This window comes from Nothobranchius furzeri, chromosome 16 (genome assembly GCF_043380555.1).
Source record: "Nothobranchius furzeri strain GRZ-AD chromosome 16, NfurGRZ-RIMD1, whole genome shotgun sequence".
Classification (NCBI taxonomy): domain Eukaryota; kingdom Metazoa; phylum Chordata; class Actinopteri; order Cyprinodontiformes; family Nothobranchiidae; genus Nothobranchius; species Nothobranchius furzeri.
The window spans coordinates 35626529-35639380 of NC_091756.1; the positions used below are offsets into that span (position 1 = coordinate 35626529).

At 41.6% G+C, this 12852-nt stretch overlaps 1 protein-coding gene across 2 annotated transcripts in view; it reads right to left on the reverse strand.

Annotated features, from left to right (window-relative positions):
• lrp2b (low density lipoprotein receptor-related protein 2b) overlaps window positions 1–12852 on the reverse strand; it is a 64805-nt gene that overhangs the window by 44085 nt on the left and 7868 nt on the right. For both annotated transcript variants that reach the window (XM_015963173.3, XM_015963172.3), the window contains exons 6-36: window positions 12419–12532; window positions 12218–12334; window positions 10238–10381; window positions 9267–9383; window positions 8871–8999; window positions 8594–8763; window positions 8210–8433; window positions 7518–7724; window positions 7219–7421; window positions 6896–7036; window positions 6434–6643; window positions 6068–6260; window positions 5851–5976; window positions 5590–5720; window positions 5236–5373; window positions 4861–5139; window positions 4543–4782; window positions 4344–4466; window positions 4135–4251; window positions 3673–4050; window positions 3346–3594; window positions 2861–3069; window positions 2511–2695; window positions 2123–2351; window positions 1845–2022; window positions 1594–1722; window positions 1297–1463; window positions 980–1123; window positions 757–866; window positions 463–640; window positions 26–239 (exon numbers count right to left, since the gene is read on the reverse strand). In XM_015963173.3, the coding sequence (XP_015818659.3) occupies window positions 26–239; window positions 463–640; window positions 757–866; window positions 980–1123; window positions 1297–1463; window positions 1594–1722; window positions 1845–2022; window positions 2123–2351; window positions 2511–2695; window positions 2861–3069; window positions 3346–3594; window positions 3673–4050; window positions 4135–4251; window positions 4344–4466; window positions 4543–4782; window positions 4861–5139; window positions 5236–5373; window positions 5590–5720; window positions 5851–5976; window positions 6068–6260; window positions 6434–6643; window positions 6896–7036; window positions 7219–7421; window positions 7518–7724; window positions 8210–8433; window positions 8594–8763; window positions 8871–8999; window positions 9267–9383; window positions 10238–10381; window positions 12218–12334; window positions 12419–12532 (5493 nt within the window). The remainder of the gene's footprint in view (window positions 1–25; window positions 240–462; window positions 641–756; window positions 867–979; window positions 1124–1296; window positions 1464–1593; window positions 1723–1844; window positions 2023–2122; window positions 2352–2510; window positions 2696–2860; window positions 3070–3345; window positions 3595–3672; window positions 4051–4134; window positions 4252–4343; window positions 4467–4542; window positions 4783–4860; window positions 5140–5235; window positions 5374–5589; window positions 5721–5850; window positions 5977–6067; window positions 6261–6433; window positions 6644–6895; window positions 7037–7218; window positions 7422–7517; window positions 7725–8209; window positions 8434–8593; window positions 8764–8870; window positions 9000–9266; window positions 9384–10237; window positions 10382–12217; window positions 12335–12418; window positions 12533–12852) is intronic.

Below are 12852 nucleotides of genomic sequence, written 5' to 3' on the forward strand. Positions count from 1 at the left end.
ATCAAAACTTAGTGAATCTACATACTGTCTCTGGCATGCACTTTGAGGGAACGTAGTCCAGACATGCCACTCCTCATGACCACCATATTTGCACCATTTCCCTTCTCCACCCTCTCAATGACTTCATAGTCCAGATCGGTGTAGTACAGGTAGTTCTGGTAGATGGCCAGCCCCCATGGATGAGAGAGGCCAGTGACCACAGTCACACGGGTTACACCATCCATGGTGCCGCTCTCAATCTAGGCAAACAAAGAAGCAGAAGTAATTAGAAACAGTTTAAACAAGAACAAACTAAACGTCGTAGGTTTTCAGGTTTTGATTTTAATTCTTGACATGGTAAAAACGGATAAGCAGTTAAAACACAAACTCTGTCAGCTATAAAGAAATACACAAACATGTCTTTAAACTTTGTGGGAATGAATATATGATGTGAACATAACATAACTAGTGATCTGCACGTACCAGCCCTGAGCCCGCTACCCCCCAGTAAAGTTTCATGGCTGAGATGTCAGCAGTGATAAAACCTATGTTCTCCAGGTTTTCGGTGTACAGATTCCTGGGGTTGCCTCCATCCATGTCAGCACTGCCAACCTTGGGAGGAACTCCACTATCTGAGCCTTTGTCTGTCCAAAATAGTTTCCTGTGGAGAGTTTAAAAGAATAAGTGCAAAACAACTGAGGAATTTAAGGTGGGGGGCCTCAATTTGCATCAAGTCAGTGAATAAATGAAAAGTAAAATCCCTCTCAGATGTTTTACCCTCGAACTGGATCCAGGACAATTCCAATGGGCTCTCCTACTCCCTCTGGTTTCCCATTTGAGGTGATGAGGGTTTTCCGGTACTTCTCATTTCCATCCACACGGATTACCTACACCAGTACAGATTATTTTCATTCACTTAAAAACTGATAAAGAAGAAACACAAAGAACCAAAGTTTTTAGAGGCTTGGAGAAAAAGGCCTTGTTTCAAGCAGGTGCTCACTTCAATGGTTCTGCTGGTAGGGTTGGTGTAATACATCATTCTGCTTATCCAATCAAAAGCCAAACCAGATGGTGAGCCCATGAATGCAGCTGGAGCAAACTCAGACATGTTGGTGCCGCTGGTTTTCACACGCCAAATGGAACCCTGATAACAGAAAAATTAAGAGATCTTGTCTTTTTAAATAAACATCTCAAGAAAAAGTTAATCAACTACTGATCTATGTAAATGGGCCAAAAGTACAGACAAAACAATGATCGTCTCGGAGTCATTTTCCAATAAATGACATTTCTCCAACTTAACTTCAGATGTTTACTCACAGTGCTCTGCACCCAATAGACAAAATGCTCCTGGTCATCAAAGTCAATGTCTCGTCCCTGACTGATACCAGACACAGGGGCCATGGCGTTGTTTGAGGGATCAGAGGGGTCCAACGGAATGCCAAGGATCACAGAATCCCTGACCACCATCAGGAAGGGAGCCTCATCTGAACATGTAAGTAAAATATACTACTACTACTAAAATACTACAAAGATCGTAACTGTCTAATCTAGACAATGGAAATTGTGTGATTTGAATTGTTTTCCACTAAGTTAGTTTATGCTAAACCCAACTACCTTTGATACAGGAGCGTTGGTCTGTATCCAGCTTCCACCCCGACTGACAGTGGCAGGTGTAGTATCTGGGTCTCAGATTTGACAGCAGGCACAACTGTGAGCAAAGGTGCTCTTTACAAGGGTTGATGGCTAAAAACAGAAAAACAGTTACCCCTCAGGCTGAAAACATTTATCCAACACTTGTCTCAATAAAACTAGACAGGATAGATTTTTACTCATATAGTTATATTTAATATAAGACTGTGAGCTACCTGCAGGCTGTTTGATGGGATGGTCCATAACAATGCCCATGGGCTGGTAGATATTGTTCATTACAATAGTGATGTTTCCTCCATGAAACTTGTTGGTTCTCATCACCTTGCTGGTATAGCGCTCTGACCAGTAGATGCTGTCTTCAAAGATTGTCATCCCATGTGGGTGCTGAAGAATCTGGTGTGGAAAAAGCCACAGTCGGTTTTGAAACTCCTTCTGGCAAATGAAGATCAAATTATCTTCTGACAGTAAGCCTATGTAAATTTGTGTTTCCCACCATGTCACTCGCCATGACCTGGTGGCGGTTTCCACCATCATAGTCACAGTAGTCAATATATTTCAGGTAAGCATCTGCAAAGTAGACTCTGCGTGTGGTGTAGTCCAGAGTCAGCCCATTAGGCCAGAAGACCTTAGTTCTGACGATGACTTGTCTTGCTGATCCATCCATGGCGGCTCGCTCAATCCTGGGGTTCTGACCCCAGTCTGACCAGAACATAAGGTACGTACTGGAAGAAATGACAAAGGGTTTTATAATAGTTTCATTATCTTACGTTCGGTGTTGGTACAGTCATACACACACACACACACACACACACACACACACACACACACACACACACACACACACACACACACACACACACACACACACAGTAACTACTCACTAGTTACGAGGGTCTAAAACAAGACCACGAGGACTTGTGATATTCTTGCTCAAAAGGACCTTTCGAAAGCGACCATCCAGGGTAGAAACCTCAATGTTTTCCATAACAGAGTCAGTCCAATAAAGATTTCGACCCACCCAGTCCACAGCAATAGTCTCTGGTTCCATCAGACCACTGGAGAATACCTAAACCAGACACACGTCCAACAAGGAGACTTTTGCACTCTGAGTATATGTTGTATGTTCTTCTGTGCAGTAGAAGTTTGCAAAATATACTCAGATATCTAGTCCCTGTGTAGCTAACACACACTACATTAATGTATGTTGCGTGTGTGCCAACATGTTACTCACGTCTTGTATATCAGTGCTGTTCTGGTAGGCACTTCGTATTTTCTTCAGTGAGGAATCAGCCCAGTAGATTCTGGATGTCACACGGTCAAAGTCAACGGTTACGATGCTTGAACCACTGACCACTGGACGCATCAAGGGGGGGTTCACGTTCACCTGGCTGGCAATGATCTGACTACGTCTGGAAACCAAAAGTAAAGCTGCCTCGTGGTCTAAAAGCAAGATAATGTATTGTTTCAGGTATCCATGTGTAAACTCTAATAGCCAGTATAAACATTGAAACACAAAAAGCAAACGAACAGCGTGGGTTGTTTTAGTTGAGAAATTCAACTTTTTTTTTCTTTTTTTCAATCTTTTTATTTATTCTTTTTTTTTTTACTGAATCTGTTTAATTTTCATTTGAACTAAATACATGTATACTGTATAACCTACAGCTACTTATAAATACTGAATTAGCAGCTTTCTTGTATTATTGTCTAGTTACTTACCAGTAGCTTTACAGGTGCGTCCATCGGGTTCCAGGATGTAACCGTCTGAACAGTGGCATCTAAAGCTTCCTCTCTCATTGTAACACTGCTGACTGCAGAAACCAGGGATCAGACACTCATCAATGTCATCACAAGTCTTGGAGTCATTCATGAGTTGAAATCCTGGTGAGCAGGTGCACTCAGCCCCAAAAGGTCCCTGGACACAACCATCGCTGCAGCCTCCATTGTTCAGTGCACAGTCATCTTCATCTTTTTAACGTACATTGGTTCATTAGTGATTTATTTGTAGATAACTTTGTACAAAAAAATCATAGAGTGAATACTCACTGCAGATAGGTGACTCATCTGCTCCATTGGGACAGTCTTTCTGTCCGTTGCACACCTTGTTAAGGTCGATGCACACCTGATCAGTGGGGCAGAGCCACTGTCCAGAGGGACAGCTATATGGAGGGGTGGGGCAGTTCTGCTCATCACTCATGTCCCGGCAGTCATTCTCCCCATCACACAACCAGCTTGTGGGGATGCACATCTTGTTGGCACATTGGAAATCATTGGGCCTGCAGGTGACAGCTGGGCACGAGTTGTGTTCATCAGATCCATCTTCACAATCTGGATGGCCGTCACACTCCCACTGGTCTGGTATGCAGAAACCATCCGTCTGGCACTGGAACTCATCTTTGTGGCAAAGGCCTGGACCTCGGGTGGCTGCAGGTGTCAAAGCAGAATGTGAAGCATCAAACATCCCTAATAAATATGGTTTTGCATTGTAATGGAGTCCGATTGACATACGGCAATTTTGTTCATCTGAATGGTCCCTGCAGTCAAACATGCCATCGCAGCGGTAACTGGAACTGACACACTGATCTCCACTGGCACAAGCAAACTCATAGGACTGACAGGAAAATTCTGCATAAAGTAAAAGAGGAGAAACACAGGAAAATAAACGCTATATGTGCTATCACAAATGTGTGTCAGAACTCCGAATTTCAGATTCTTACCACAATCTTTCTCATCTGATCCATCCAGGCAGTCCTGGTCTCCATCACACACATAGAAGTTGCTGATACATCGATGGTCAGGACACAAAAAGAAGCCGGAAGGACAGGTGGTGATGGTTGAATCTGGAAATCACATACAGCTTTTATTTTGAACAGTTGTTTAAAACTTTCAAACAATACCAAAGGAGGAAAAACTTACTGCAGTTGTGTTCATCTGACCCATCACCACAGTCGTTCTCACCATCACATACCCATGTTTTAGCGATACACCTGTTGTTGTTGCAGGTAAAGAAGTTTGCAGCACATGTGGTGGGGAGACGAGTGGGACAGTTCACTTCATCTGAACCATCTCCACAGTCATCCAAGCCATCACAGCGCCAGCTGGAGTAAATGCAGTGCTTGTTGTTGCAGGTAAAAGCCAGTGGAGAGCAGGTGGCTCCTGGAAATGATATAAAAGTTGATTTATTATGACAGTTTTCTCCAATATCACCATATGCAAATTTAAAATTACATGTACCTGTATTAGTGCAGTTGGTCTCATCAGTTCGATCGACACAATCAATAATCCCATCACAGCGGAAGGAGTTGGGCCTACAGCGGCCTTCATCACACTCAAAGGAGTAGTCACCACAGTTGTTGTCAGGTGGGGGAACCGATTCATCCTTAATGCAATCTCTCTGATTGGGCTGAAGCTTCATTCCATACGGACAGCCGCACACCCGGCTGAAGGAGGGAGTTGGGAAACAGAAGTGGCTGCAGAGCCCATTAGGCACCACATTACAGCGGCTGGTGAAGGCTGTGGGATGGATAGCAAAGAACCAGTCAGTAGGTTTATCCTAAGACAAACTGGCTCAATACAATGACTTCATTTTATTTGTGTGAGAAAGCTTACTGCTGTGGAGGTCAGCTGTGTAGGCCTTGATGTTCATGACACCGGGGACTCCTTGCCGGATCATGATATTGCCTCCTCCATCACTTTTCCTCATTTCGAATATTCCTCTAGTCCTTACATCTGACACGTACAAGTAGTCTACAAAGCAGAAGCTACAGCTTCAGCATTTCACATCTTTTAGTAGGAATAGAATATTTGTAATTTTGGGACTGGCTAAATAACACAGACATTTACTCATCAGTATAAGCAATGTCACAAAGCAATAATAAGGTGTTTTTCTATTTTAAAGTTATTTCTGTCAAGAAAAAAACGAAGATCCCTTAAAAAGTGTAAAAGGTTGTAACATAACATCACCTGAATAAACAGTCAAAGAGTAGGGTTGTGTGATTTGGCCGATGTTGGTAAAAGTCTGTCTGTCAGTTCCTTCAATGCCAATGTGACCGATCTGATCAAGAAGGGAATCCACCCAGTAAAGCCTGTCCATTCTGTAAAGCAGCCATTTCAGATAATCAGCTGGGGAACCCAAAGGTTTCATTTTATCACAGCATATCTAGTATTTTTTTTTCATCAAAAGGAGACATGGGATTGTACAACATATATCATCAATGTACTTACACATAGTCAAGAGCAAGTCCATAAGGCCATCCCAGCGTTGTGTTGACGAGAGGAACAGCATTGCTGCCATCAGTGAAGGCTTTCATTATGACTGCTGGACGATACCAGTCCGACCAGAACAAGTAGCTATGGATCACCATTTAGGTGGATGATTGAAATAAATTAGCATGAGCAATTTTTAAAGTCATAGTTCTTCATCATCATCAATTACACTCACCCAGCACTGGGATGGACTGCGATACCCTTTGGGTTCCTCAATCCAGTGACAATGTCTCGCCTGGACTTATCTGTGACTCTGAAAGCCACAATCGCCCTGTAGGTAGTTGTGGTCCAGAACAAAACCTTGGAGGTCCAATCATAAGCCATAGCATCAATACTTCCCACTCTGTAGCCAGTTAATATCTGCTGAACTGATGGTGCACAAATAAAACAAGAATGATTAGTGGCCCAAATAAAGAAGGGTGAACTTTCAAGAACAAATGCAGACAACGACGAATGCGTCATTATACGCTATTTGCACAGCTGATGTACCATGATGGTCTGTTGGTTCAATGGTATACTATACATATGAAATAAAACTCACTGGTGCCATTGAGGTTGGACTTGTAAATGAGGCCTGAGGACCTGTCATTGAAAAACACAGCCTCCTCATTCCCATCAAATTCCACAGCAGAGCCAGAGAACGATGTTCCAAGTCCTGTTAGTGGAAGAATAACATCCTCCTGGAGGGTTAAGTTAAGAGGGATTCCTCTCACTACCAAAGAGGTGGCCAACAGCAGGAAGTCCTTCACCTCTGTATGAAGAACGAGTCAAAAGTTATTCAAACTATCAAAGGTAAAACTAATCTCTTGACATTGCCTATTCTAGTCTACATATGCTTCAGTGCACCATACTTCTACCGCACCTTGAGCAAAATTTGTGTCAATAAATAATTCTAAAATTTTGTAATTTGTACATAAACAGTTGCAGGATTTATAGTCTCCTTCATAGGTAAAAATGTAACCCACAGAATATACTGTTTTCATTCAATCAATGGAAAACTCACTGAAGCAGGTTCGATGATCATGCTGAAGGTCGTATCCATAGCGACACTTACAGCGGAAGCCCAAACCATTATTGTCAGAGCGGTGACTCAACACGCAGATGTGCTGACACCCACCGTTGTTTCTCCCACAAGGGTTCATTGCTGAAAGGCAAGAAAGATATGATTGATCCACGACAGCACCATCATCTCTATGTTTAATCTGAGGCATTTCCTAGTTCTTATGTTGTTCATGACAAACAAATTTCTAGAAGGTTCCGACAAGACTAAATAATGTTTTAAACTCAGTCAGACCAGTTTCAGTTTGATATTGTGTGGCTATTTACCAAGGGTTTGCAGGACAGGGTGTGATACCACAACATGGCCTGGCCGCTTTGCAGTACGATAAAGAAGTACTGGGTCGCTGCCGTTGAACCGGTTGGTTCTAATGACACCCATCTTTGTCCAGTCGGTAAAGAATACATGGTTTTCAAACACAGCCATCCCAAAGGGATGTGGAGACTGTGTTCCACCATTGAGAACTATTTTCCTGAAAACAGTCACAATAAGATCAATTATCAAGAACGTACCACAGATCGTTTTAATAATCTCTGTAGATTAGATATAGATGAGATACAAAAAGTACCTGTTCAAACCGTTATATGTGACAGTCTCCACTGTGTCAAAGTGGCTATCGGACCAGTAGACCCTCCTGGTGACAATATCAAGGGTAACTCCAGTTGGTGTGCCAAGTCTGTTTTTGACCAACTCCACACGATTACTGCCATCCATAAAGGCACGTTCAAGCTTTGTCTTCTTCTGCCCGACACCCATGTCTGTGAAGAACATGTAGCTGCAAAAGAAAAAGAATATGATTCAAGTAGTAAAGATTAATGGGGTATTGTCAAAGCAAAACAAATGTCAGTGTTTGTGGAAGATTTTTTGGGGTGATTTATCTGTTTTATGTTTTTGTCTTCCTTTGCTTACACCATTTATGATAATGATTACATTTAGGATTATGTGGTACTTTGTCTAATTTCATAAAGACCATTTTGGTTTAATTGTATGATTTGTTTGCTGGTTCTAGAGTTCTTCTGTCTGCTTTTGGTTCATTTCAGTTGGTCCTGATATTTGCCCTCCACTTAAGCCTGGTTCTACTTTATGAATAACATCAAATGTTATGCCTCTGTTCTCTAGCAAATTATCTTCCTTTCTTAATCATTCCTGTATTCTGCTCTTGCACCGTATTAAAATTTTCAGGGTTTTTATCATTTTTTAGAACTTTCACAATTACACCTTTGGGTTTGCTCTTCTGTCGACTGAGGCCTTTAAACTCACCCCACCGTAGGATCCAGTGCAAGGCCATGAGGGCTCTCCAGGTTTTCAGCGATAAGTGTCACCCGGTTACCTCCACTAAAGTCGCACATATCGATGCGCTCCACCATGGCCTCTAAAACGTACAGTTTTAGGTTGACCCAGTCTACAGCAAGATTCTGTACATTACGGACTGCTGTAGTCAAAACCTCCTTGATGTTTTCCCCATTGTAGTTGGCAGAGTAAACCTGGAATGAAAAAGGTTTGAGGTAAAACTTCACCTTTAAAAGCATTTTTCTTCAGTCAAGTGTCCATTAAGGAAAATAATGAGGACTGTTGATTTTGCAGTCATCTAAATAAACTAAAACAGAAAGGTGGAAGATCATGTAATCAGTTGACCAGACCGACCTTTTGGTTGTATGTATCACTCCAGAAGACTAGGTTGCTATAAAAATCATAGGCCACCCCTACACCAAAACCTCTGCCCTGAGATGGCACCAGAGTTCTGACAAAACGCCCATGTATGTCAGCCATCATCACATCACCCCCATTGGTAAAAATAAGCTGCGGTAATCCAACTAAAAGCAAAACAAACATTATAAACAGATATTTATATTTTCAATACCAGGCAAATTATACCAGATTAGCACTTCGTTATAGTGTCCTGTTTCATGTTGATCTGTACCTGATACGTTAGCCTTGCAAATATGACCTTGCTCCAAAAAGTATCCATTTGCACAGCTACAGTGGTGTGTCCCAGGGCGATCCTCACACAGCTGGTCACAGATCCCCCAGATCTCACAGTCATTGTAATCTAGAACATAGAACCGACAAGTGTGTTAGTGAGATGAAGATTTATGAGTAATTTGGAACCACAGAACTGTGAAATTAGGCCAATAACATCAATTCACCAATGCTGACTCATTAAAAAAAAACAAGAATATGCAATCTATGATAGTTAATACCCAAAACACAAACTTCAGAGGTTTCTCAGAAAACTTCCTATTGAGTATTTGTAATTTTCATCTAAGCAACGCTGTAGCCAACAGATTTTTGTTCATGCAACAAGTGTGGTACTCACCTACACAGGAACGACTGTCATTTGCTACTATAAAGCCCTCTGGACAGTAACACGCTCCACCTTGAGGAGAAGGGTGGCAGAGAAACTCACAGCTCAACACGGAACACCGATCCAAGCCTGAAAATACAAATTAACAATGAGCCAAATTATTTCATGGACAGGAAGTATGAGCACGACCAAATCGTCACAAGGACATTAGGATCAAATGACAGCCGTAATTTCCTGAAAATCACAGACTTGAAAAGTGAATCTATATGTGTAAAGGTGGCAAAGAAGGAAAAACAAAGTTATGATCATAACTAGGTATGTCCAACATCATGGGCCTACCATTATTATCGGTTGATATTGACATTAAAATGTAATATTGGAAATGATCTGTTTTGGTTTTAGCTCTTTTAATAACTTTTACATATCATGAACATAATATTCATCAAACCTTTCAACTTTCTCCTCTTACTCAAAATGTCAAAGAGGAATAGTTTTAGAGTTTTTTCGTTTGACAGGATTATCTCAGGGAGAATGGGATTTAGCCGTGCCTCAAGACAAATGAAACACAACATCATTGGCTAACTTTAATTGAAGTAGTCATATTTTGCAGTTTAGGTGTGCTTGATAGGAGATATGTGATGTTTGTTAATTATTGTTTTTCTTGTTTGATCGGGGGGACCTTGCAAATATTAATATCGGTTTGTATCAGTATCAGAAATTAAGAGTAAGTCTATATCAGTTTACCAGATATTGGGAAAAAATAAGCATATATCGAACATCCTTAGTTATAAAACTACCTTAGCTAGATTCTGAGCTCAGCGCACCATGTTTAAGTAAGTAATAAAAAATGTTTAAGTAAGTGATAAAAATGTATGATTTGACACATTGGGTGAATAGATTTCACTATAATATAAGTGGACACTAACAGCCTGTGCCAACTGTACAAATTCATTAAAAAAACATACAGTTTAAGGCAGACTTACTGCATGTTTGGTGTGTTGTGGAGTTGGTCTCATCTGTACCTCCAGGACAGTCGGGTTTGCCATCACACACTTTACCCACAGGTATACACACGGTTGAGTCAGGGCACCCCCACTCACCAGGGTAACAGTCTCTTGAATTGCTGTCTAAAAGCCAAAGAAACAGAAATACAATGTATAGGTATTGGAATGTCAAAGATTGTTTCATGAGAAGTTTCATTACCAACTCAAAGCAGTATTCAAATCAATTTGTAAATAGTAAATTATCATATTTCAAACATTTGACTAAATCTTATTTGTGAAAAGGCACTTTTTAGCCTGCAGTCCTGTGCAAAAGTCTTAGGTCATTCCTTGCTTATTTCTATTTTGTATCCAATGAGTAATCTCTGAGGGAGTCCCAAGGCGTTCCGTGGCCAGTCCAAAAAGCCTTGTCCCTCCAGCGTGTCCTGGGTCTTTCTTTGGTCTCCTCCTGGTTGGACATGGCCATAAAATCTCACCAGGGAGGCATCCTAACCAGATGCCTGAGCCACCTCAACTGGCTCCACTTGATGTGAAGGAGCAGCGAGTCTACTCTGAGACCCTTAAACTTCTCCACTTTAGGCAGGACCTTATTCCTGACCTGGAGAAGGCAGTCTACTCTTTTCCAACTCAATACTATGGTCTCAGATTTAGAGAAGCCGATTATCATCCCAGCTGCTTCATACTGCAAACCGAGATCATGGTCTCATGAAGCCAACAGGACCACATCATCTGCAAAAAGGCAGAGACCTGAACCTCAGGCCATGGAAACTGACCCCTCAACACCTTGGCTGTGCCAAGAAATCCTGTCCATAAAAGTTATTAACAGTCTGTGGTAAAGGGCAGCAATGGTGGAGTCCAACTCTCACTGCAATACAGCAGCAATATGGACCGAGCTCTGACACCGGTCATACAGGGACCTAACAGCTCATATCAAGGGGCCTGGTACCCCATACCCCCACAGTACCTCCCAAAGGGCTTCCTGAGGGACGCGGTCAAATGCCTTTTCCAAATACACAAAATACATGTAGATTGGTTGGATGAAGTCTTGTCCACCCCTGGGGCCTTGCCACCAAGGAGCTTTTTGACCACCTCAGTGATATCAGCACCAGAGACTTTGCTTTGTTTCCTTCCTGGAATTGAGGTGGTCTTTGAAGTCAGCAGCACACCATCCCCATTATAAACAATTTTGGAAGCACATCGCTTTCCCCTCCTGAGGCGCCGGATGGGCTTTTGCTTCCGTGACCACCCGAGCTGCATTCCACTTGGACTGCTGGTACCTGCTGGCTGCCTCTGGAGTCCCACACGCCAAGAGGACCCGATGGGACCTGACCAGCACTTGACCATTTTCCATGTAATGTTTTGTAGATGTTTCCACTTACGTGTGAAACAATTAGGCATGAAAAGCTTACTAAACTCTTGTTGTTTGCCGAGACAGAAGGCTTTGCAAAGAAAAGTTTAAATTTGGATCTTAGGGAATCTTGTTACCAACAGCTTGTAATGAAGATGCAGTTAGTTCCATTTTCATTAGTTAAATCTATGTTTATTTTTAAAAACTATGTTTTAGCACCTGCTGGCTGTTTGCCAAACATCTATTAGCTGAAAACTTGGATTACAGAGTTTTATCAATTGATGACTTCCTTAGGTCCTGTAGCAGGCATTTACTGGATTCTTTCTCTATTTCTTGAAGACAGCATAATAAGACATAACTAGCAGCTCATCTATTATTCTCTTTATTCGGCTTTCAAGTACAAACAGCATAATTTGCTTTGAAAAGTCAGCAAAGTCCAGAGAAGGAACTTCAGACTCTCTCTAAAAGGTCAGAAGAAAGTTGGGCTGTTTGGAGACAAAATCTTAAAAGAGTCAAGTGTGGATCTAAACATTTATACAGTATTTCATAGACATTTAGTGTTAATATAAATATGTCTAAATTAAAACTGGGAAGCACGAGTCAAGTTTTCTCACCACATCCTTTCTCGTCGCTGTAGTCCCCGCAGTCGTTGAACTTGTCACACACCCAACGCTGAGGAATGCAACGACCACTGGAACATGCAAACTCACTACCACTACAGCTCGGGTACACTTAATGATAAATGTGATAAATAACAGTAAATGTGCTGCTGGAAAACTGCACGTTGTTTATGTAAACATAGGAGTGATCCTCACCACAGCCTTGCTCATCACTGTTGTCCCCACAGTCATCCCAGTGATCACACACAAACGACTGTGGGACACAGTAGCCATTGGTACACTGAAACTGGTGGATGGGACAATGTTGGGCTGATGAAATAAAATAAACATGGCAGAATTAACAAAAGCAGTGGAGTGACCACAAACTTATTCTAACGTGTGGACCTGTGTCAGTACAGAAAAATAATATAGACAAACTAAAATTCCAGTGCCATTGTCCTTACTTTGTTAGTTAAAGCCACAATGTACACAAGAATAAATACATTTGAGTAATTACGATTTTAACTATTGCAAGTTCAATGTGTCTGATGATAATTAACACAACTGATACTTATGCTCGTGTGAAATATTTCCAACATTATTCAAGATTTTGGTCTGATATCAATATGTCATATTAATACAGTTGTTAT